Here is a 26285-nt window from a genome sequence, read left to right on the forward strand (position 1 = left end):
TGTAAATTGTACCTTCATAAAATTGATATACAAAAGGAAAAAAGTCATTGTTTTCTAAAACCATTCCAGTAAGCAGAGTACACATGTGATAATAGACGCAGTGTTCACGGAGCCTGATAACAGTGTCTCCCATTTTGCTCTACTCCATGCATGTAAGTACATTACCCTTCTACAAATGCATCCAGTTTAGCCAGTTCATCTGACAAGCCAACCAAGACATCCAGCGTGCCAACCTAAAAGGAAAATATATTCTGTTATTTAGCTGGCATCCTTTTTTAAAAAATACAAGCTGATACATCTTGACTTAAAGTTCTTGCGAATCTTAAATTCTCCCTATTTTATTTCATAATGTGTAAGTATGTTAAAAGATGTTTGCCAGACATTTCAAAGCTATTTATATGTACAAGATAATCCTTTAATTCATGGGTACAAGCACCACTTAAGACTTGAAGACTCCTCAAAGACAGGTCTGTGCTTGTACTATTCAATGACACTGGATCATCTGAAATCTTAGTTTACAACACAGGCTCTCGAGTAGGAGGTCCACAGATATGTGCTAGAGGGTCTGTAATTAAATTGGCATGCAAAACTGTGCACAGTGAGTACGTTTTGGAGGAAACGTCCTGTCTCAAAGGTATCCGTAACTCCAAAAATATTAAGAATTGGTCATTTTATTGTATTTATTTATTTATTTATATTTTTGAGATGGAGTCTCGCTCTGTCACCCAGGCTGGAGTGTGGTGATCTTGGCTCACTGCAACCTCCGCCTCCTGGATTCTAGCGATTCTTCTGCCTCAGCCTCCCAAGTAGCTGGGATTACAGGCGCCTGCCACCACACCTGGCTAATTTTTGTATTTTCAGTAGAGACTGGGTTTCACCATGTTGGCCAGGCTGGTCTCAAAATCCTGACCTCAGGAGATCCGCTTACCTCAGTCTCCCAAAAGTGCTGGGTTTACAGGCCCCACCGCACCCCACCAAGAATCAGTCATTTTAAATATTTCTTAAATGAATGTTGCCTACGACTCCCTCATTCAGTTAACTAGCAAAATGTCAGTATCATGATCTTTTCTATTCTTTACAAATGTTCCATCAACTGATTACTGGATACCTGCTTCACTTTGATGTTGCTAGATTACGAATCTTTAATACAGTAAATCTTAAATAGATTAACCAGATTAAATAACTGGGTTAGATTTGTCAAGTATGATTAAGTAGGTGCTATGGTAACACATTTACAATGTAAGAATCAGTGTAACATAAATTTATTAACAACTTCACTATGATATTTAAGAATATATACTACTAAGAGTTTTAATTTCTGAAAATGGTATTTGTGAATGTAATACATCAAACATTTTCATAAGATTTTTCATTGCAATTTAGAAGAGCACAGAAAGCCTAAGTAGAGAGACGTTATTTCAATTTGGTAGTTTACTTCTAGTATTTCTTTTTTTTTTTTTTTGAGACGGAGTCTCGCTCTGTCGCCCAGGCTGGAGTACAGTGGCCGGATCTCAGCTCACTGCAAGCTCCGCCTCCCGGGTTCACGCCATTCTCCTGCCTCAGCCTCCGGAATAGCTGGGACTACAGGCGCCCGCCACCTCGCCCGGCTAGTTTTTTGTATTTTTTAGTAGAGACGGGGTTTCACCGTGTTAGCCAGGATGGTCTCGATCTCCTGACCTCGTGATCCACCCGTCTCGGCCTCCCAAAGTGCTGGGATTACAGGCTTGAGCCACCGCGCCCGGCCGCTTCTAGTATTTCAAAGAAGATACATTGTAAATCATGCCAATGGCTGGAGAGGAGGTTTTCTTTGGAAGGAACCTGGGTATCTCATTTCCACTAACAGAGAGAACTGGCCCTCCCCTGAATGATGAACTCATATGCAATTCTGCACAGTGCAGCTTCACCTTTAAGTCAGGAATATTGAACTTGGAAGTCACAGCAAGATTATTGTTCTTTGAAGTTGCCGCATGCAATTTCTCCCATGTTTGCTGACAGGTTTTCTCCCCAGGAGCAGATATAAGCCAGAACTCAGTCATGTTTGTTACTGGGTATTTCCTCAAAAATCAAGAGAGATTCTGAAATGTAAAACAAAACAAAAGAAATATATTTAAAATCATTTGTTTCTAAAGTCTTTCAGAGTCATAGGAGACGTTGTAACATATAACCTGTTTCAAAACTAATCTAATATTGGCATATGATCTCCAGCAAAGTGAAATTTACCTACCTCAAAGTAAATCTATATAAATGGTGAAAAAAATGATTTATTTATGATATCAGGAAAGTGAGGTGATAAAAACCTAGTATGTGAAGTACCTACTTTTTTTCATTATAAAACATTCTTAATGGGAGTTAGTCAAGAAGTGAGATTACCCAAAATACCAGCCACCAATAGTTTCCTTCAACCAAAAAGGTGGAGAGTTACAAATTTATAGGTTTATCTTAAACTTTTTTTTTTTTTTTTTTGAGACAGTGTCTCACTCTGTCGTCCAGGCTGGAGGGCAGTGGCACAATCTCGGCTCACTGCAACCTCCGCCTCCCAGGTTCAAGCGATTTTTGTGCCTCAGTCTCCTGAGTAGCTGGGATTACAGCCATGCACCACCACGCTCAGTTAATTTTTGTATTTTTAGTAGAGACAGGTTTTTGTCATGTTGGCCAGGCCGGTCTTAAACTCCTGGCCTCAAGTGATCCACTGCACCCAACCTATCTCAAACTTTTAAAGCTTACAACCAAAAAAAGGAAATTAAAAAAAAAAAAAAAAAAAAAAAAGGCATAACTTTTATCTTGAAGAAAGAATTTAATTGAATCAATGCATTTATAAACAGCAGTCACCAAATAAATTTGTCACATTGGCTTAGCAAATCCTACAAGGCTAGTAAATTTGGTGGTTAATTCTAATCCATAGTCAATCTAGAGAAATCTCAAATCTTTGATGCATACACTTAGTTGCCATTGAACATTTACAAATTTGAAAAAAAAAAACAAAAAACAAAAAACAAATAAAACTTGCCAATCTGCTCGGCTATTTTAAAATACAGGGAGTTGGGAGGGTGGCGTTAATGTAACATTTTTGGATCTGAGAGGCAGGCTGCAGATCTCCCTTTCCAAAGAGTCCCATTAAGATTCACTTAACCCTCTCTACAATCTCTTTTCCTCCTCCTCCTCCTTCCCCTTCCCACACACACAGAAGGGTGAAAAAACTATAGAGATAAAACTATTCAGAATCTAGGTAGGTAAAGCACATAAACACAAGTGATAAAAATCAAAGTATTTTGGTACCATTATTCCCATTTTAATGTGCCTTCATGAGAACCAACATAAGCTTTCTGCTAACACTGCTTATTTAATCTCTCCTGAAACTAATATTTAATGTCTCTAAATTGAACATAACTATCTTACGAAGTTGTCCTGACAACAAAATCAGATAATTAAGGTGAAAAAAGTTTGTAAATGTAACTTTCCTTTAAAATGTAAAGTATTATAGTTAATCATAATGGACTTTCATAATTACAGTAGTCCGTTTTAATTAAAGTACCTATGATTAGGTAATCAATGCTACCTACCCATTACAATACCTTTGAAAGTGAACTTAACATAGATGTCATCCTATATACTTGTTAATTTTTCTAACTACTGTTTAGAGAGGATCTACCATATAAAAAGTACTGCTATAAATGCATTATTAGCTCAATTCATCTTCCCAACACCTCTACGAGGTAAATATCATGCTTCCCATTTACAGGTAAGAAATGGAGGTTAAACCCGGTACAGATGTAGACGGTGGTATCAAATGAATATGTTAAGAAACCATATTCTAGAAAAAAAAAATTTTAAAAGAAACTGTACTGTACGCGGACTTTTCTGACATTACTGATGAAGTTAAACCTTTATCAGCTCTACCTACACCTTCTCAAATGAAAGAGCTACACTTTCCCAAATGGCCAAGAAGTTAAACACAAGCTTTTTAGTGACAGCCAGTCTGGTCAGAGAACAGCACAGCTGAACTGGCCATTCAAGGATGGAAGCTACTCGTGAGCCCCACGCTCTAATGAGACCATCCAAAGATCAGTTTTGATTTCAAAACAGAAGCAAAAGCAAAATCTTCATTAGCCTACCTGAGAAACTTCAAATACTGAACTTGAAGGCTATTATACTACCATACTCTTATCCAACCTGATTTTTTCGTTCAACCTATTTTTAGAATTATCCAGTGATCATTAATTTTAATTGATATATAATATTCTATTATATGAGTAAACTAAAATTTATTATCTGCTTCTTCCTGGAATGACTGTTCAATTGTTTTTACTTTTTTGCTATTATAAACAATTCTGCTGTGAACAATGTGTACATGTCTCTATCTATGAAAGATTTTCTCTGGGATAAAAGTAAAATAGCTGAGTTATAGGATATGTCTTCAAAGATAGTGGCGACATGTCTTTCCATGCTTCTATGCAGTGTGACTCTGCCACTCCTTCCATCAAAAGGTGGAGCTGGTGACTTGGTTTGACCAACAAAACACATGGAATCCACACTATGCAAGTTCAGGGCTCAGACCTCAAGAGGTCTTGTGTCTTGGACCACTGCCCTCAGACTACCACATAAGGAAGCCAGTTTAGCCTATTGCAAGTGTAGAGAACCAACAACCAGCATGAACCACCAGACATGTGACTGAGGCCATTATGAGCCCTCCAGCCCAGCCAATCTCCCAGCTGAATGCAGCTGCATCAATGAGTCCAGGTAAAACAAACAGAGGGACTACCCCAGCAACCCACAAAATTAGGAGAAATAAGAAATCACTGTTTTAAGCCAATAAGTTTTGGGGTTGTTTGTTGTGCAGCATGAGACAACTAACACACACCACTGCCAACTCTTCTGGTATTGCCAAACTGTTCTCCAAAGCCTCTACCAACTTAAGTTCCTACCAGCAGAATAAGTTTCTATTTCCACAACTGAAAAACACACAATAGTATATATTGTTCAGAGTTATATACACTTACTGAAAATACTAAAATATGCATAGGAGAAAGGAGCTTTAGTTTCGTAAGATTTCATTAAAAAAATTGAGCAAATATAGCAAAATGTTAATACTTGCTAATCTGCATGGATGTCATTAATTGCAATATTAAAATTTTTCTGTATATCTGAAATACTTCAAAACTAAATATTTGTACAATTGTTACAAGAATGTATTTAATTTACAAGTTAAAACATAACATTGCAGAGCAAATTTATTTAAAAAAAAATTTTAGTAAACTTTAAAAGGGGATATTCAGAGAATAATCTAGATACCAAATTAATCCTCAAAGTACAACCTTTTTGTTTTACACCTAGTAGAAATGCTTACTAGTCTGTTTATATCTTCTTATGACCAAGTATAATACATTGCATTGCAGACAATGCTTTTAGAGTTTAGGATTTGTTTTAAAAGTATTTTTGGATCCTGAGACAGGAGGATCACTTGACCTCAGGAGTTTAAGATCAGCCTGGTCAACACAGCGAGGCCCTGTCTCTATTTTTTTTTAATTATTTTTATTTTTAAAAAATCAATTTAAAAAAGTATTTGGGGGTCAATATGTTCAACAATCTAACTGCATAATGTTGCAAGGCTCAGGCTATACCTATACTAACTCCAGAACCTATCTCAAGAAGTTGCTTTTAAAAATAAATTCCTGCTGAAATCTCGTGGACCTATCTCCTGCCCTCTTGTCATCCTGTCCCTGTTCTTCGCAACACCTGGATCACCTCACCACCTATCTCTGGTTTCTTCCAGTTAATACTCTTGCACTTACCGAATCTAGCTTTTTTAGCACAAACTATCTTGAACTTTAACATTTTCAGTTATTAGAAAATCTAATAGCAGCTTTAAACCTCTAATTTTAGTAATCCAGATCTTCTAAGTGATCGTGGTTTCTGGAAAATTGAGATTTTGTTATAATAATTTTATGCAAGTGGTTTTCTGTTAGTATATTTAATGACAAATTTTTGTATCTCCTTTCCTCCCAAAATGGCAGGTAGTAAAGTCAACCGTTAAATTCTTCCTGATGATAGTGCTAAATTATCTAAACTGCTGCTTCCTCAAAGATTGTAATAATATGAGCTATTACAGTAGATGTCACTATCATACTACTTAAGAGTTCCAGAAAATCTTTCCTTCTAACAGGCTTTCAGAGGATTTCAAGGAATAGGAAAGAGGACCTCATTTCTCATCTATAAATAATACCTGCCCTATCTACTTTACTGAGCTTTTATTAGGATCAAAGGAAATAATGTCATGATAAATTCTGAACAAAACTATAGTCTAAAAATATTATAGAAGTTCTCTAATTTAGCTTTTAAAAAATTCTATTTTTTGTAGAGATGGAGTCTTGATATGTTGCTCAGGTTGGTCTCAAACTTCCAGCCTCAAGCAATCCTCCTGCCTTAGCCTCCCAAAGTGCTGAGATTACACGTGTGAGCCACTGTGCTCATAATTCTAGCTTTTAAGTGAGACCTCCCTAGAGTCTAGGTGTTAGAAGATGAGGAAGAAAGGAAGGAAAAGGTGCCTTCTAAGTCTGATGCCGTGCTTTTCACTTCTCATACATCACTTCCATTATCACTACAACCCATGAGATAGGCAGTAATACACAGAGAGGTCAGTAGTTTACCCAAGGTTTCAAGACTAGCAGATGGGGTTCAAATTCAGTTGTGTTTGACTCTACAGGCCACATTCTCTCTATTGTGTCACACTAGGAGAAAAGAATGTTCTGTGGTCTGGTACGCCTGGGCTGTCCTCTTTGAAGAGCGATCCACATGTAAGCTTCAACACCACCTTCACCCTATGTTTGGTTCCAGGCTCAGAGCACCCTGTTGGTACGGTGAATTCTGATAAAGGGATCCAAGCTTCCTTTACTTGTTCCCTTCATCCTAGATCATCACAATTTCTAAAGCAGCATTGCCCAGCATCCAAAACTATCCTACCTCCTAGAAGGAACAATCATTCCTCCAAACAAAAGGACACACACACACAAAATTCAAGATTCAAAGTATACTTTGAGACTAGAGACCAGATACTAGAGATTCAAGGGACCTGCCAGATCATGGAGGAAGGAACACAAACTTTGGAGTCCTGCAACAGTTAAAACTCTGACTCTATCCTCTAACTAGTTTCCTCATCTGTGAAGTGGAAATATGACACCTCTCTTCACCCAGCTGTCGGAAAGTATGAATAAAATAATGTACCTAGACCTTCCCCTTTCCATGCGGCCGCCCTTTCTGGGGGTGACTGTATTTGCTGCTGCCCCACCTCATCCTACCTCCCAAGACTCTCCCCCATATCCCAGATGGGAAATATCCTTTGCTTACTCATACTTTATAAATGCCCCTACTACGCACTCATCATATTCTCCCTCATTTTTATAACATATTTTCCTCTCCACCTTACTGAGAAATCCTGAAGAGCTAGAATCATATCATCTTCTCTGTGAAACCCTGAGAGCCAGAATACACTAAATTCCTGGCAATAGCAGGGACTTAATAAATGCCTGTTGAATTAATAAAATTCAAATTCAAATATAACAACGATGGAACCAAACAAAAAGTCTGATTAGAGATAAAACAAAGGCAAAAATATTCACGTTTTTTAAATGTGTTTTTTAGTCTTCCAGAAAACCCTTACTTTACAGTAAAAATTAAAAATTGGTAGAGCTGCAGGTTCCTAAGTAAGCTTTTGTCTTTTATGTCAAGGGTGAATAAAGTCAAAGATACAAAAAAGAGGGTTTGATAAAGAACCTATCTGTACTTCAGGCAAAGCCATGGCCTCAGTTCTTCTACCCCTCATCAAAGCAAACTAACTCTCAGTAAAGAGCCTAATAGGAAAGACAAGCTACTTAAGTACCTAAGGAGGAATGTAAGAACTTCCTATGACAGTAACATCATAAGTATTTTGCAAAATCTGTTTTTTCCATTTTTAAACAATGTCCACTGTCAACTTGTCACACAAGTCAGGTAAAAAAATTTCTCCTTGAGGCCAGGCACAGTGGCTCACGCCTGTAATTCCAGCACTTTGGGAGGCTGAGGCAGGCAGATCACCTGAGATCAAGAGTTCAAGACCTGTCTGCCCAACATGGCAAAACCACGTCTTCACTAAAAATACAAAAAAATTAGCCAGGCATGGCGGCATGCGCCTGTAATCCCAGGTACTCAGGAGGCTGAGGCAAGAGAATCACTTGAACCCGGGAGGCAGAGGTTGCAGTGAGCCGAGATGGAGCCACTGCACTCCAGCCTGGGTGACAGACTAAGACTCCGTCTCAAAAAAAAAAAAAAAAAAAAAATCCTTGAAATTTAAGAACAATTTAAGTTTAGTTTCAAACAAAAATTATCTTTGCAGATGAGTATGTATGGTTTTTATTCATCGGAAAATGGGATCCATGTTGCTAAACATATTTCCCTTTTTTTCTCAGCTGCAAGGAAACAAATTGTAAAAATTGGTGGCCATTTGTCATCAACTCACCAAGAACCTGACACCACCTCCTTCACTGCTCGTTTTTATTCATAATTATTTCCCTTTATTTTATCTTGAATACAAAGGAAGTCTGGCCTAAATGTAGCAAATCATGCTAAACAGAGGCGATGATGATCAAAAAGGCACCCTGATTAAATGGTAGTTTCTCAAGGCTCAGATCCAGGTCTATGTCCGTGTGTATGTGTGTGTGTGTGTATGTGTGTATGTGTGAATGTGTGTATAGCACATTTCTTAATGATCTCCTCTACACTTGAGGCAATTCTAGTCTAGATGCTGGACACTTTCTGAAATGTATGTCTCCAGCCCAGGGCCCTCTGCAGCATCTAGAGTTGTACCCAACCAGTATCCACATCTGACTACAAGACATTTTCCACGTGGATGTCTCAAAAGCAGCTAAAACCCAACACTTCTAGTCAAACTTATGATCTCTTCCCCAATACGCAGTCCTACTCCAGCGTTCCCTGAGTTAGCACAGGTGTACCCCTGCAATATTAGACAATTAGAACTGTCAAATGTTCATAGCAGCCAACACTTACTGGGCACTTCCTATCTACTAGCACCAGTCAAAACACTTCACATGTATGAACTCATTTAGTAGTTAGAGAAACCCCAGTAGAGGGGTAGTAGTTACAAAGAAACTGGGGCACATAAAGCATCTTATATATTATAAAAGATACATTATGTAGTATGTGTCTCATCATAGATCATATATGAGAACATATATGCTAAGGATGAATGTATTATATGCTCTCATAGCACCTTCTTTGCAGTATTTCGCTGGGGGTTGGGGGGGGGCACTTTTTACTAGTATCTGTCTTTCAAATAAACTGCCCAAGAGGGTAAGTGGAAATCATGATAGTTTTTGCTCATCATTTTATCCTCAGTACTTGGCATAGAGACCAGCATGGTAGAATCTCAGAAAATATTTGCTGAATATTCTTCAATAAAAACTACTGTGAGGATTAAATGAGATAACATCAAGCACCTGGATTATAGTTGGTTAGCTTCCCTCACTTCCACTGTTTTCTATAAAATCAACTTCATTAAAATATAATGTATATAGAATTAAATGCACCCATAATAAGAGTTTGATGAGTTTTTGACAAATGTATACATCTGTCTGCGCACTGTCAAAACCAACACTAAGGACACTTCTATCATCCCCAAACCTTCCCTCACACTCAGTCCAGTCAATCCCTACCTCACTGCCAAACCTGGGCAAATGCTGGTCTGCTTTCTGTCACTATAGATTAGTTTTGCCTGATCTAGAATTTCCTTGTAAATGGAAGCATGCATTAGATACTCTTTTGTATCTGGCTTTTGCTCAGCAAGTCTTTGGTATCTGTCCATGTTGTGTGTATTAGTAGTTCAATCTGTTTTATTACTTAGTATTCTATCGCATACATCTACTATAGTCTGTTCATACATTCACCAGTTGATGAACATTTGGATTGTTACTACTGGTTTGGGACCACTAAGAATAGAGATTCTATGAACATTCCTCTACAAAGCTTTCTGTGAAGATATATTTTTATCTTGGATAAAAAGTTCTAAAAGTAGAATTTATAAGTTGAATGATTAATGTATATTTAATTTTATAGGAAATTGGCCAGGCATGGTGGCTCACACCCATAATCCCAACACTTTGGGAAGCTGAGGCAGGTGGATCACTTGAGGCCAGGAGTTCAAGACCAGTCTAGCCAACATGCTGAAACCCCGTCTCTACTAAAATTACAAAAATTAGCCAGGTGTGGTGGTGCAGGCCTGTAATCTCAGCTACATAGGAGGCTGAGGCACAAGAACTGCTTGAACCCAAAAGGTGGAGGTTGCAGTGAGCCATGCCACTGCACTCCAGCCTGGGCGGCAGAGTGAGGAAAGAAAGAAAAGAAAAAGAAAAAGAAAAAAAGTAAGGGGAGGTGAACGGAGGGGAGGGGAGAGGAGACTGACAAACTGTTTTTCAAAGCAGATATATAACATTTTATATTCCCAACAGCAAGGTACTCAGGCTCCAGACGCTCCACCAACACTCAGTGTTCTTCGTCTTTTCATTTTTAGCCATTCCAGTGGGTTGCAGGGTTATGTTGCATTTTCATGATGCATTTCTAATCGGACTAATGAAGTTCAGGGGCTCTTCATGTTATTTGCCATTTGTATATTTTCTATTCAAGTCTTCTGCCCAGTTTTTAGAATACCGGATTCACTTATTGAGTTCCACAAAATTTTTATATGATCTTGACACAACTTCCTTGTGAAATATACATATTGACATATTTTCTCTCAGTCTGTGGCTTGACTTTTCTTAATGATGCTTTTGAATAGAAGTATGCAATTCTGCCAATGTCCGATTTATCAGTTTATTTTTGTTTGTTTGTTTGTTTTATAAGATAGGCTTTCTGTAGCATGTGAAAAATCTGCCTACCCCAAGGTCACAAGTATTTACTCTGCTTGGAGTTTGTTGAGTTTCTTGGATCCATTCATAGTTTTCATCAAATTTGAAATGTTTTCAGCCATTATTTTTTCTCAAATGTTTTTGCCTTCACTTCCTTCTTTTAACATACAAGATCACATGTATGTTAAACTACTTGATACTGCTCCACAGGTCACTGAGCTTTCATTCATTTTTCTCAGTTGTTTTTCTCACTGTGTTTTATTTTGGATAGTGATATAGTTTGGATGTCTGTCCTCCCCAGATCTCATGTTGAATAAATACCCCATTGTTGGAGCTGGGGCCTGGTGGCTGTCTGGGTCATTGGGACAGATCCCTCATAAATGGCTTGGTGCTCTCCCTGGAGTAATAAGCTACCTTGAAATCTTATTGTTAAAAACAGGATGCCCTCCCCATAGTAAGAAGTTGTCATGAGATCTGACCGTTACCTTCTCCCTAACTCTTGCTCCTTCTCTCACCAAGTGACACTCCTGCTCCCCTTCCCCTCTGCCATGACTCAAGAGCTTCCTGAAGCCTCAACAGAGGCTGAGATCTGGATGCCATGCTTGCACAGCCTAGAGAACTGTGAGCCAAAGAAACCTCTTTATAAATTATCCAGTCTTACAGATTCCTTTATGGCAACAAATACGACTAACAGTCTCTTGCTGTATCTTCTAGTTTGCTGACCTTTTCTTTGGAGTATCTAATCTGTTATTCTTCTCACCAGTGAATATTTCACTTCTTATGTATTTTTTTGCTTTAAGTTCCATTTTTAAAATATCTTCCATTTCTTTCCTCATTATGTTTATGTTTTCTGTTAAAACACTGAGCATATTTGTAAAAATGTTGCACTGTTTATCACTGGACTTTGCTGTCTTCCTTTTAAGAGTGTTGTACTTTGTTCTGGTGGGCAGTAAGTTAGCAGAGGATCAGCTTGATCCACCCAAGGCTTGTTTTCAAACATTGTTAGGACAGATCTAAGGCCTTACTCTAGGGCTAACTTAGTCTCTAATACTGAGGTCTGACCTTTTGGGGATTCTATTGAATGTCCCAGGTATTCAATAAGGTCTCTCCCCCATATGTGGTCAGAATTCAAATGCCTCCCAGCACCATAAGCTCTGTCAATTCTTTAAAGCTCTTTAGTCATTCGTTGTTAGCGCTCCTGCAGAGATCCCCCTTTAAGTTTCTGGTGTTTATTTCTCTTCCTAGCTCCCTCTCTTTGTCAATCCCACCTGCGAATTTCATCCAGATAAACCCTCCCCAAGTCCAGTCTCCTCGACTCAGCAAGACCAAGACGCTCTGCATGGGTGTCCGCTTCCTAAAACATGGTGCAGAGAGTATCTACAGGAAAAAGCAGGAGGAATTACTCATTTCCTTTTTCTCAGCTCCCATACTGCCTATTGTCTGATGTCTGGAAGCAGTTTTTTAATATATCTTGTGCAGATTTGTAATTGTTTATGGTGGGAAAGCAAATATGGTACCAGTTACTCCACTGCAGACAAAAACTAAAGTCTCATCTAGTTTTGTTGTACGTATTATTCACAAGTGTTCGGTTTTGCTAATTGTTCTGTTTGTTTCTATGCAGGGATTCAGCCACAACCTCCCAGCCTCTCTCAGCCCCATGTCTTAACATTTAACAGAAAACAAGATTGACAACAATAAAAGGCAAAAATTTACCAAATCTAGGCTAAAAGACTGGTGTACTACTGTGTTTGTGAAAAATGGAACACAATGAACATGTATTGCTTTTGTACTAACAAGGAAAATGTTCATTTCTGTTTAAAAAGAAAAACAGCTGCAGCTTGAATAAATGTCTCCAACATTTACTTATGTGTCATTAATCTGCAGATGTAAGGCGTGTTATCTTGATGGGTAAAATATAAATTTATTTAAAAGCATTAATAGGCCAGGTGCAGTGGCTCACACCTTTAATCCCAGCACTTTGGGAGGCCAAGACAGGTGGATCACTTGAGCTCAGGAGTTCGAGACCAACTACGGCCAACATAGTAAAATCCTGTCTCTACTAAAAATACAAAAATTAGCTGGGCATGGTGGTGCACGCCTGTAGTCCCAGTTACTCAGGAGGCTGAGGTGGGAGAATCACTTAAACCCGGCAGGCAGAGGTGGCAGTGAGCCGAGACTGTGCCACTGTACTCCAGCCTGGTCGATAAAGCAAGACTCCATCTCAAAAAATTTTTTTAAAAAATAAAATAAAATAGAGCATTAATATAGCTATAACAACTTGTCATCATTAATAAAATACCTAAGATATATCTTAAATACACTGCATCATCTATTTCTAAAATAATCTAAAATAATTGTATATTACACGAGAGCCCAAGAAAATTCTGCAGATGAGAAACAACAGATGGGCTGGGCTCAGTGGCTCACACCTGTAATCCCAACACTTTGGGAGGCTGAGGTGGGTGGATCACCTGAGGACAGGAATTCAAGACCAGTCTGGGCAACAGGGTGAAATCCTCCATCTCTACTAAATACAAACACTAGCCAGATGTGGTGGCACACGTCTGTAATCTCAGCTACTTGGGAGACTGAGGCAGGAGAATCACTTGAACCCAGGAGGCGGAGGTTGCAGTGAGCCAAGATCACACCTCTGCACTCCAGCCTGGGTGACAGAGAGAGACTCTGTCTAAAAAAGAAAAAAAAAGAAACAAAAGATGGACAATTTCTGGAACACAATTTGGAAATATTTATCAAAACACACAAAATGTGCATATCCTTTGACCTAGCTATGCCAATCTTAAGAAAGGAAATAAGGATATGTATAGGTATAAACATTAAATTATTAAAAAAAAAAAAAACTGTTAACAATTATCTCTTGGGAGTGATTATGAACATTTGTTTTCATCCTTTCTGTATATTTCTTTTTCCTAATTCTTTAATAATAAATTATTACATGTAAACACACACACAAAAATGCCCCACCACAGCTTTATTAGGGCAGTATCCTCATAATTGAAAACACTGAAAAGTTTAGAGACCATTAAATGGCATTATAACAAAGAGTCCTGGAGTTCATACAAAAGAGAAGGGCAAATGTGGTTAATTGCAGCTACCTCTGAAGATGTGATCAAAGTTGGTAAACAGTCCTTTTACCTGACTGGGAATCACAGCCAAAGGAAACTCAAATGTCAATTTCAGGAAGCACAATGTAATTGCCAGAGCACTGCGCTGAGGATTTGAAGACTCGAAATCTAATCCCAGTTCTGCATATAATTGTCTGCATAAATGTCTTCACTTGTAAAACGAGAGGATTGGATTGCAATATCCAGGATCCTCTTCTGCTCCTATACTCATTACCTGAACCTATACTAGGTGAGGCCCAGTATTCTTTTTTTCTATTTTAAGTCCCTCAGGTAATTCACTCAAATTTCAGAACCATTATAACAAAACAGGCATTTCTATGATTATACAGTATATTTAAAGTTACAAGAAATGGCAATACTCTTGAAGGCTATGGACAGAAGGCTGAACAACTCACAAAAATATACACCCCTAGTCCTGCTTCTTTCTTGGAAACAAAACTCAAATCTGCCAATCTTTACTGTCATCACTACTAGTGTCCCTGTCTGAGTTTTTCTGCCTTGTCCTCGCATTCCTCCTGAGCTCTCTTAATCCATCTTGACCCCAGGTCTCCTTTCTCTTTCCTATTCTGCCTTTGCTTGTTTCGCACAAAACAAACTTCTCTCTTCCAGTTTAAGCCAACCCAAGCCTCCCTTAACAAAATGATTTTCCCAACTAAGTCCATCCATGCACAAAACCTGTTACTGTAATTCCACTACTTCTCCCACATGTCTACTTACACTCATGTCATTAACAGCATCAGGCAGACATCTATTTTATATTTTGTCACACATCTCATCTGACTGTAACTGTTCTCAGTTTAAGCTCTTATTCATCTCACAAAATATTTTGGGTGCTTAAGTTCCCAAAACTGTAGCAGGCTCTGAGAAACAAATAAAATGTAGAACCTGTCCTCATGGAGCTTACAACTGGGGGTGGGAGAGAGTGGCAGGTCTTATGAGTAGGCAGGTCTGTGTGTGTGCAGGGAGGGTGGGAGGAAGACTTCATACAGATGTCAAGACAGAAAAAAACACTGAAGATACAGGCAGGTAAAAGGGAAACACTAGTCAATTCTGTAGGCACTTCTATTTTGTCTGACTGCAATAAGTGTGCTGCTTAAAAAAAAAAAAAGTAACAATTATTTTTCAACATGGAAGGGAAAAAAGTGTGAGGAAAGGGGAAAGGGAAAAAACAAAAAACAAAAAAACCTGGATCCAAAGCTCTGGGACTGTTAATTTCATTTACTTTATCTCCCACTTCTGAGAGTTTGAAGGCTATGGATTATTTTCCTACCACAATTGATTTGCATACAAAGACAACAAAACAACAACAATTACAACACAAAAGGTGTGTGTGTGGTGGTGGTGGGGCGGGGGTTATAAACCTGCACAAGACAGCTGCTGGCACTGCTTCTGTGAATGGAAGGTATGGGATTGACCCAAGATAGGGGCAACTGCAGAAAACAGTACCGCACTCCACTAAGCGCTCCAACACTTAACTGATTTTAATGCTTTCAAGAAAACCAAACCATGGTCTCTGAAATGCAATCACCTTTCACGGTAAATTAAATTTCACAATAAATTAAGCCTAAAAGGTAGTCTCCATGCAAAACAACTTCCTTTTCAATACTTGAAAATACCAAGTTTACTAAAGCAGCTTATTTTAAGAAGCATAAGAAGGCATACCTCAGCTATCAGTGAAGTATCATTTAGTCTTCTAAATGTATACATCAACTTTTAACAGAACTGATCTATGGGAAACATTTACCACAATCCACTCAGGTAAAAAGTTGCCACATCCTACCCTAGAAATCACTAACACCATACAAATAAAAAGTAAAAATAACTATTTCCTCTTTGAATGTAAAAATTCTATCCTTCAAAACAGAAGCATCTTAATTGGGATTGTGGCAGGGGCTTGCACACAATACAATTTGTTTAAACATTTTCAGTAACTTTACCTTTCAAGGAATACTTCCACGATTCATATGAAATGAGATGTTTAAATTGTCAGAATATATGATGTAGTTTTTTTTTGTTTGTTTGTTTGTTTTTCTGAGACAGAGTCTCACTCCTCGCCCAGGATGGAGTGCCATTGGCGCGATCTCGGCTCACTGAAACTTCTGCCTCCTGGGTTTAAGCAATTCTCCTGCCTCAGCTTCCTGAGTAGCTGGGATTACAGGCACGAGCCACCATGCCCAGCTATTTTTTGTATTTTCAGTAGAGATGGAGTTTCACCATGTTGGCCAGGCTGCTCTTGAACTCCTGACCTCAAGGGATCTGCCCGCCTTTGCCCCCCAAAGCACTGGGATTACAGGCGTGAACCACCATGCCCGGCCCCGCCGTTCTTAAATAAATCTTAAATATTCCATGCTTTGTTTTCAATGGAAACAACACTTATAAATGCTCTATAATCCTATTAAGTCTACCATAATTTATTGCCATAAGTATACTTAAATATGAAAGACAATTTAATCTTTATTAGATACATTTTATCAACAACTACAATTTTTTTTATTCCACATTTGCCTAGAAAGCAATATGTAAAAGCAAAGCCTTACTTTCACATAGATGCCTATCATAAAAACTGGAAACACACTGTGACATCGTGGAGTGGGGTTGGGGATGTAACACAGACACAATACAATGCTGGAAAAACTTCTAGTAACTTCTGGTAAAGCTGCTGAATTGGCAGACGTGGCCAGGAGGGCCCTGTCAAACACCCATTACTGCAAGTAATCACCAAAACCTTCTCAGCTTCTAGAGACTCCTCCTCTGCACAGGCAACTCAGCAGCAACCCAGAGGGCAAATAATTCCTTCCATGCCAGGGGATTCCCTGAATCTACACTCATGGCTCACAAAACATGACTTCCCTTTTCTTCAGGGCCGGTAATTTATAATAGTGACTGGAGTATAGTACCACATTCTGCTAGAAGGTGTATCTCTAATACAATGTATTTTGGCATGAAATTCACCAACTTAAAGACTTTAAGATAAGTTAGTTTTCTCCAATTCATGACTCTAAGTAAGGTTGAGATTCTGTTTACAGATAACACTGAATATGTACCATGTGTGGTGCCCAGTGATAAGCACTTCCATCTACTGAAGCAATTTTGTACTTAATTCCTTCAAAAGAGATGTTATCACCACCCCCACTTGCAAACGAGGGAACAGCTGGTGAAATTAGTTGCCCAAAGTCAGTTAGTGACTACATTTTATTGAGATTGAGGGGACTCTATTTGAGTTATTCATGCAGTTTTATGAAAGACAAGTGCCTCAAATAAATATTAGGATATAGTTTCAGTAATTTTATACTAAAGGAGTTACATTAAAATATCAAAAACTGGATTTTAAATTACTTGAATTCCATTATATGCAGTTTATTAAAATATTTTTAACCTCTGTATCCTCAACATCTTAATAGTTGCCCAACAAATAAACAATGACACCACATGCATGTTTTGCAACCAAATGGTGCCTCTCTCCTCGAGGAGGAGTTTGGAAATGTATGGGAGCATTTTGGGTTGTCCCAGTGTGGAGATCGCTAATCAGCATTTAGTGGGAGGGGCGAAACAGACCTCCAAACTGCCAATAGCACCCACACAGAAACACTAAACTATGGGCTGATTCAAAAGGAAAACCTTTCATGGTAAAGTTAAACCACCTGTTAACATGCCTTAATTTATAACTTCTTATTCCTTGATAGTCTGCTTAAAATACCTTAGAAGATACATTGATCCCTTTCTATAAAACATCACTTACCTAGCATTTTCAAATACACACACATACTCACACAGACACACACACAACCCCCACATTTTAGATATACAGTTAATACTTTCATCCCCTGATATAACCAGAGCACCTCTCCTCCACTGCCTACCTGGCTCATTTTTTTAACTCAATAAATGCATAGCACATTTGCATATGGTATAATGTTAGAAGTAGATGTACCGCTGGAAAAAAATTCTGTTTCAGCATCAAGAATATAGTTTGAAATTTCTAGTTCCAAGAATCACTCACGTCAATAGGAAATTTTAGATTGCCTTGGTTTATTGCCTAAGCTTCCCAAGGGCACTATGCTAATGTTTATACTCTGTCTTAAAAAATTGATGAAAAATGGAAATCTAACATGAATTAATTTATAAATAAAATCATATATAATTGCACATCCAAAGAGTGAAAAAGGTGTAACCTGTAGATAGATTTAAATATGTCCAAGAGCAAAATTGTAAGTAGGAGGTACTCAGTCAAAACTGTAGTACTCCTAAGCAGAATCAAGTTCAAAAGAAAACTTACTGCTTAGGGATGGGTGAACTACATGGAGACCTTTGGCAAAGGTTTACTTTGGCATTCCAGTTGGCCAATGGTATTATCTCACGAGTTGTGGAAATAATCACAAAATCAGATTTTTGAAGCCCTAAAGTTTCTTTTTAAGTTGCAAAAACTAATGTACATGAGGCTCCTAAGACCAATATACCAAAAAAATAAAAATGAGTATTTAGTGCCAAGTTTTAAAAGCTGAATTACACTATCTAGCTCTCAACATTTAGTTAGATCCTGAGTACTGTTTCTTTAGATTTTACCTAGTCCCTGCAAGGTATACCAAAAGAGAAAAAGATCCAGGACTTCTGAGACAGAACCCTGAGACTCACTCTTCAGCATAATTTGAGACTCACTTGTTGCCAAAGAACTGTGATTGACAACCGGAGCACTTTCAGTTCACCTTGTTGTTCATTGTCTCCTCCAGATGAACTGTAAATTGAACAGCTCTACCCAAGATTACAGATAAGACACAGCCCACCACTGCCAATTCCTTTGAAGCTGTTCTACCAGAAAAAGTTCATCAAAAGTGCTGAATCTTCAGGGAGAAGTTCGCCAAAAAAAAAAAAAAAAAAATGCTGAATCAAAGACTATTGTGCACTTCAAAAAACTCGCCCTTTTCTCTAGATGTGACTGTGGTTTTAGTACTGTGTAGGTAATCAGCAGGAATACATCAGCAGTCAGAAACTGTGGCAGTTACTCCGGACTCAGCCAAATCACTTTACCTGTTTCTAGTTCCAGGTTGCCATCTATATAAAGAATAGCATTTTCATTCACTGTCTTTCAAAGAACTGTGAGAACAAAATAGACATGAAAGTGATCCCTCCCTGTAACTAACATATTTCAATAAAAGATATTCTGAAATAGACGACCTTACAAAAGGATAAATTTGAAAAGCCAAAACAAATTTTTGCAAAAGAGCCTCCGATATGTACTTCAGGACTGCCTCGAGGGTAGTTACAACTACCCTGTGAAGGGTGTAGATAGAATCTAATCATTCTTTCCCTTCCCCAACTCCTGAACCCTCTAAAAGTGAGTACAGTTAAACGTTCTCCTTAAGTCCTCAGTGGAGAGAGAAGGTATCCTGCCTTCAAATCCTTCAGTGGATTACAACAATGTTTCCCTGAGCGGGTCTCCCCTCATTCACTTTTGCCACCCTCCATTATTCCCAAAAAAAAGCCACAACCTGTCTCAATCCACTGCCTGTAATCTTTACAGGCTTCCCTCTGTTTTTAGAATAAAAGCTCTGCTTGGCCTGACCCCAGCTTTCTCCACCTGCCTCTCTCCCTCCCCGTGTCAGCCACGCTAGCCTTTCAAAAACGCTGAAAAGCTTTTTTCCTCTTCACATTTCAGGGCCTTGACATACGCTGTTGCTGCAGCCTGAAACGTTCCTTTTTCGTTTTTCACAGACAGGGGTCTAGCTCTGTTTCCCAGGAGGGAGTGCAGTGGCATAATCATAGCTCACTGCAGCCTCGAACTACTGGGCTCAAATGATCCTCTCGCCTCAGCCTTCCTAGCAGCTAGGACTACAGGCACGCACCACTCCCAGCTAGTTATTTTTTTATTTTTTGTAGAGACGGGGGTCTCACTATGTTGCCCAGGCTGGTCCTGAACTCCTGGCCTCAAGCAATCCTCCCACCTCAGCCTCCCAAAATGTTGGGATTACAGTCATAAGCCACTCTGACAGGCCTGGAATGTTCTTTTCATTCACACCTTCACATTCCTTTTTCAGTCTCTTTTCAGATCTCAGGTCAAAAGTCATACCCTCTCAGAGGGCGAGGGTATGAAGAAAATAAACAAAATTGTTTTAATTTTTAAAAAGTCATATTCTTAGCAATGCCTTTTTTAAATCTTCCATAATACACATGCCCCTAGTACACTCTTTCATACCACTTATTACTTCAAAGCACATTTCACGCTTGATTTTTAAAATCCATCCCCTATGCTTGCCTGTAAGCTCTATAAAGACCATTTTCTAAACCCTACCATCAGCACTGTACCTGCATATAGCATGTATTCAATACACATTATTTGCATGAATAAGTAAATGACTACCATTCAAAAGTCCTCGTTACGTGACTCCCAACTTTCTTTCCCACTTCTCCACAGTGCAATCCACTACAAAAGCTAGACTTCTGACTCCCCAAGAAGCATTCCCTGTCCCAATCTTCAGGCTTTCAAATACTGTGGCTTTCCCCATCTGTAAAATTACTCCCATTTCTCTCAACCTGTTCAAATCCTAAGGGCTTGCCAAGACTCAAGTTTTCTTTCCTCCAGAATATTTTCCCATAGTGCCAGTTTACACGTGTCGTTGCTCCACACTTTCTAAGCACTTCGCATTCTCTTTTTGGTAATTATATATAAACTGCATCGTATTTTAACGTGTCCTGTGTGTGACTTTTCTCTCCAACATTAGTGCGAACTCCTAAGGATAGACTGTTTACATCCCACCGCTCCATTCCCAGAGCGGTGCTAAGTACTGGGCTCTCACTGAAGCATGTGATTTTTCCCTAACATATCAGAATTTTCCTCTGAAAAGAGTACTAGCTTCCCCCACACTCCTGTTTCTCAAGTGATTCAATATGCCTTACGTGACTCTCACCAAGTTCTCTTCTAGGTTTTTGTTTTGGTTTTTTGCCTACCCTCCCCCATTCTACTAAAAAATAGTTGGGTTCTCTGGATTCCTCTTCTTTCCCATTCCTAGAGGGACCTTGTGTACTCTGTGAGGGCTCCCTGCCTGCAGTGAGGGGCTACTAGGCCTTCAAACTGTCATCCACCACCCCCGACCCCCTGACACCCGCGAACTCCCCCCCACACACACCCAGTGAAGGCACTTGAGCTAGCTGTGACCTCACACACACCACTCCATAGCCTCACCTGGACCTCTCTGTCACTTCATCCCCCTCAATCAGGCGGCGTGCATTCCTACCCAAGAAGAAAGGTGCCAAATCGCTCTCTCTCTCCTTTCAGGCTGTCATTAACTACCCACGAGAGCTTTCTCTTTTTCCCTCCTTCTCTTCCTTAGAGACGGAACCTAGGCCCCAGACGGTGAATTGGCGCCGAGAAAGCAGACACAGCCACCCAGCCATCTCCAGCTCCAACGCCACGGTCTCTGCCCCCGCACCCACCCCCGTCCTTCCCAGACGGCGACCGCAGCGCAAGCTTCGGCCTGACCAGGACTCCCCATCCGGGGAGAGCCATCGCTCACTGACCCAGGAAGGTGTCAAACGAGGAAGTGACAGCAGTAACAGGTACGGAGGCGGGCGGCCTGGCGGACGCTATCGGCTCAGCGCTCCATCCCCTCCCGACCTAAGCTCCGGCCTCAAGGCTTCCTCTACCCCAGCGCCCACAGAACAAGTCACGTGCCAGCCCAGCAGTCAGCTGACCGCGCGCGCGCCGCTCCGCCTACGCGCGCGCCATTGCGCAGCCGCAGCCGCTGCCTCCCTCGGGTCTTGGGAGAGGGGCGGGACTAGGAGGCTATAGGGCGGCAAGGGGACCCCAGCGTTGGGGCTGGTTGCGGTTGTTCCAGGATGGGTGGGGTTTTCCGCTTCTTCCAGTGTCGCAGGCGGCGTTTTGTCCGCCACCTGTAAACGTCACCGCCACCATGCCAAACGGCACTCCACTTCAGGTTTCTGCGGGTCAGAAATTGTCTCCAGCCCCCTAAAAGGGCTTCTCCACTTGGGGTTTTCTTCGTCAGCCTGGTTTTCTACCTAATATCCTGGCTAGTAGTTCATTTCAGCAGATTCACATTTTCCTTGAAGTCCACTTAGACTTAATTTCATAAATGGTCTATGGAGCATTTATTGTGCGCCAAGCACTGCGCTGGTTCTTAGGATTGTCCACTGGGAAGAATCACTCCTTGCCACGAAAGTGCCTCATAAATAGTTGAAACCATGTTAGATAGTGGGAAACCAAAGAAGGTTTTAGGACAGAGGCGTAGACAGGGGAAATCATGTCCTTTGGAGAAAAATAGGTATCAAGCTCCCCGGAACCCTGCATATTTCATTAGCTTTGGAAGATAGATAGTAATGTGGTAATTTAGAACACAGTTTTAGAAGCAGTAGAAATTTTGAGATTTTCTAATTTAATCCTTTTAGATCTACAGATGAGGAAAGTGAAGAATCAGAGGGCACGGTGTTGTTTAGCACAAGGGAATAGACACCAGGTGTTGAATCCAGGCTCTCCTGCTTACTAGTTGTGTGACCTTACACCTCTGAACTTCAGCCTATTCACCTGCAAAGTGGTGGCAATAATAAATACCTTACAGAGGTATTGTAAGGATTAAATGAAGCATGCGGTTAGCACAATGCCTGGTACCTAGGAAACAACCAGTAAATGGTCGTCATTATTACTATATATTATAGGACCCAGGTTTTCTGACCTATGTTACACCTTTTCTGCTGTGTCCCCCTACAGAAATTCACCACAGAATTTCTTAAAGCCTCAGTATTAGGTCGGACAGAAAGTAACAACCACCAGACTATCCCCAGCCTGATGCTTTCACCAGTTTTGGATGAAGTTCACGCAATTACAATAACCAGTTCTGTAACATGGCTTCACAAACTTGTCAGAATTCCAGAGGCTTTTATCTGCCATCACAAAATGAGCCTAAAGGCAATTTTTTTCTTGTTAGGTCTATGCTTGAACTATCTTGATTTCTTCGTGCTTGTGTGTGGTCCTGAAGCAGACTTTTTGTCTTGGATTTTTTTTTGTTTTGTATTGTTTTGTTTTTTGTTTGAGACGGAATCTCGGTCTGTTGCCCAGGCTGGAGCGCAGTGGCACGATCTCTACTCACTGCAAGCTCCACCTCCCGTGTTCACGCCATTCTCCTGCCTCAGCCTCCGGAGTAGCTGGGACTACAGGCGCCCGCTACCACGCCCGGCTAATTTCTTTTGTATTTTTAATAGAGACGGGGTTTCACCGTGTTAGCCGGGATGGTCTCGATCTCCTGACCTCGTGATCCGCCCGCCTCGGCCTCCCAAAGTGCTGGGATTTGTCTTGGATTCTTAGTTGCTAAACTGAATTATACCTCGCAGCACTTTCCAATGTTTTTGGGGTTTTTTTTTAGTTTCGGGGTTTTTTTGAGATGGAGTCTTGCTTTGTCGCCTGGGTTGGAGAGCAGTGGTGCAATCTCAGCTTACTGCAACCTCCACCTCTCGGGTTCAAGTGATTCTTGTGCCCCGCCCTCCTGAGTAGCTAGGACTGCAGGCGTGCACCACCACACCCAACTAATTTTTGTATTTTTAGTAGAGACGGGTTTTTCCCATGTTGGCCAAGCTGGTCTCCAAGTCCTGAGATCAAGTAATCTGCCCACTTGGGCCTCCCAAAGTGCTGGGATTACAGGGGTGAGCCATCGTGCCTGGGCTCCAGTGTTTTAATTACCATGTTATACTTGGGAGGCAGTATAAACAGAGTGCTCAATAAATGTTAGCTCTAATTTTTATGAAGTTGAATGTATCTCACTTAAAAATTTAGCAAACATAGCTGGGCATGGTGGTGCATGCCTATAGTCCCAGCTACTCAGGAGGCTAAGATGGGAGGACCCCTTGAGCCCAGGAGTCTGAGGCTGCAGTGAGTGCGCCATGTGCTCCAGCCTGGGCAACAAAGCAAGACCCCATCTCAAAAAATCAAATAAGAATCTAGCAAAGATGTTTAATATAAGCAGGGCATGATTGCTCTCCAATGGTTTCTAATAGTAAAGTAATATGTTTTTACAGAGAAGCAACTCACTTTTTTAATACTGTACTATGCATATAAGCATACTAGATATCCATGGGCATGCCACACCTTTTCCTCCATTTCCACCTATCTAAACACGACTCATCTGGAAACATCTAAGTTTAAAGCACTCCTAAGATGCATACGAGAAGATTTGTTTTTTTCTTACAACTTTTTCAAGGGAAAAAATTTATTTTTTCCTTTATTAAAATATTGAGCTTATTTCACTTGTATATTTTTGTTTTCCCATGATTTCCATTTGTCTGACCACAGCTACTACTATGTCCTATCATAATATTCCATACATACATATATACTGAAAACCAATCAAAGAGCCAGGCACGGTGGCTCACACCTGTAATCCCAGCACTTTGGGAGGCTGAGGTGGGCAGATCACTTGAGGCCAGGAGTTTGATACCTGCCTGACCAACATGGTGAAACCCCATCTCTACTAAAAATACAAAAATTACCTGGGTGTGGTGGTGCATGCCTGTAATCCCAGCTACTTGGGAGGCTGAAGCAGGAGAATCGCTTGAGCCCGGGAGCCAGAGGCTGCAGTGAGCCCAAGATAGTGCCACTGCCCTCCAGTCTGAGTGACAGAGTGTGACTCTCTCAAAAAAAAAAAAAAAAAACAAAGGATGGAGTTTCATCTTTAAAAACTAAAGGGGCATTTTGGACAACACATTTTTGCCAATGGAACCTGGACAATATTTATCCAACACGGTAGGGAACTTCTCACTCTGAATTATAAAAAGGACAGTCAGATATCAACTGTTATAGAAATGAAATGACAGATAATTTTTGTCTCTATAAGAACTATTTGTTTAAAAGAATTTTTTGAAAGAAAAAAAAGAGAAAATTTTAACAAACTGTTTAAACTATTATATTTATTTATTTATTTATTTATTTATTTTTGAGACAGAGTCTCACTCTGTTGCCCAGGCTGGAACGCAATGGTGCAATCTCTGCTCACTGCAACCTCCACCTCCCAGGTCCAAGCGATTCTCCTGTCTCAGCCTCCCGAGTAGCTGGGATTATAGGCATCCACCACTTTGCCTGGCTAATTTTTTGTATTGTTATTTATTTATTTATTTTTGGAGAGATGAGGTTTCACCATGTTAGCCAGGCTGGTTTTGAACTCCTGACCTCAAGTAATCCGCCCACCTTGGCCTCCCAAAGTGCTAGGGTTACAGGCATGAGCCACCGCACCTGGCCTAAACTATTTTCTTAAAGAGACTTCTTCCACTTCCAGAGATCGTGAATAGCTTCCTAGTCAGTCATCCAGAAGGAATTATTCACATAATTGATGTACTTAGCTTTGGGAAGAGAACCAACTTTTTCTATACTTGCTTGCATTTTTGCTTTTAATGTCTTCCACAAAACTAGGTCCTTTTGGTGTTTTAAGAGGTTTTTCCCCCCTGTTTTTGAAGGATTCTTAATCTTGATAGTTCTGAGTCTTTTTTATTTTGGTTTTATTTTTGTGCATTTTTTGGATGGAGTATCCTGTATAGATCCCTAGAGCTTTTTCTTCAGCTTTCCCCTTATCAAAATCTTCTTCCTTTTCATCATCATCATCGTGATTTTCATCAGCAAGAAGTTTTATTTTTTTCTTGTGGAAATGCACCCACTTCCAGGGGCAGATCACTTTCCAGATATACTAAAGAGTCTCACATCTCCCTCCTCTTCATCTCCTGCTTTGCGTCTTCCTTCAAACCTAGTAAGTGCTGTGTACTCATATGCCCAGGCCCTGAAACGCACTGAGTGTTAAGGCCACAGGAGATGTTGTTTCAAGGCCCCCAAGATAAACCATTGACTGTACATAATTTTTAAAGTTGCTAGTATTACTTTAATTGGACTGCCTTCATAGTTCGTTACTTCTGCTTCAATGATATACAATCCATCCTTTCTACCAGCCCCTAAACTGACCATTCTTAAAGATAACTTGTGCTCATTTTCATCATTATCCACCTTAAAGTGATAATCTTTGTTGACCTCTAGTTCACAACCAAAAAGATAGTTCTGGAGCCTCAGGAGTCTGATGTCCATGTCCATCAAATCTTCCATGGGTGGCAGCAAGCACTTAGGTAGGAGAGAAGCCAGACAGAGGTAAACGACCACACTCCAGAGAACAGCTGTGCAGGATGGAATCATACCAGCAATAAATTATTTTGTTTTTTGATTACTGTTTTCTTTTTTTAATTTTTAAAATATTTTTTAAGTTCAGGGGTACATGTG

At 40.0% G+C, this 26285-nt stretch overlaps 3 protein-coding genes across 38 annotated transcripts in view; all 3 read right to left on the minus strand.

Annotated features, from left to right (window-relative positions):
• Positions 1 to 26285, minus strand: part of CTHRC1 (collagen triple helix repeat containing 1) — a 403863-nt gene that overhangs the window by 340562 nt on the left and 37016 nt on the right. The window lies entirely within an intron of this gene.
• BAALC (BAALC binder of MAP3K1 and KLF4) overlaps positions 1 to 26285 on the minus strand; it is a 1274875-nt gene that overhangs the window by 185404 nt on the left and 1063186 nt on the right. Inside the window, exon 1 of one of the 35 annotated variants that reach the window (XM_050800750.1) lies at positions 12184 to 12187. The exons of the other annotated variants lie outside the window; for them this stretch is intronic. The gene's annotated coding sequence lies outside the window, so the exon portion shown is untranslated. Of the gene's footprint in view, positions 1 to 12183; positions 12188 to 26285 lie in introns of those variants that run through there. 35 annotated transcript variants of the gene reach the window in all.
• ATP6V1C1 (ATPase H+ transporting V1 subunit C1) overlaps positions 1 to 26285 on the minus strand; it is an 87085-nt gene that overhangs the window by 26435 nt on the left and 34365 nt on the right. Inside the window, exons 1-3 of one of the 2 annotated variants that reach the window (XM_050800706.1) lie at positions 21545 to 21746; positions 1905 to 2075; positions 166 to 233 (exon numbers count right to left, since the gene is read on the minus strand). In XM_050800706.1, the coding sequence (XP_050656663.1) occupies positions 166 to 233; positions 1905 to 2036 (200 nt within the window). In that variant the 5' untranslated portion in view covers positions 2037 to 2075; positions 21545 to 21746. Of the gene's footprint in view, positions 1 to 165; positions 234 to 1904; positions 2076 to 21544; positions 21747 to 26285 lie in introns of those variants that run through there. The other variant, XM_050800707.1, reaches the window with a different exon arrangement.

This window comes from Macaca thibetana, chromosome 8, assembly GCF_024542745.1.
Source record: "Macaca thibetana thibetana isolate TM-01 chromosome 8, ASM2454274v1, whole genome shotgun sequence".
NCBI lineage: Eukaryota > Metazoa > Chordata > Mammalia > Primates > Cercopithecidae > Macaca > Macaca thibetana.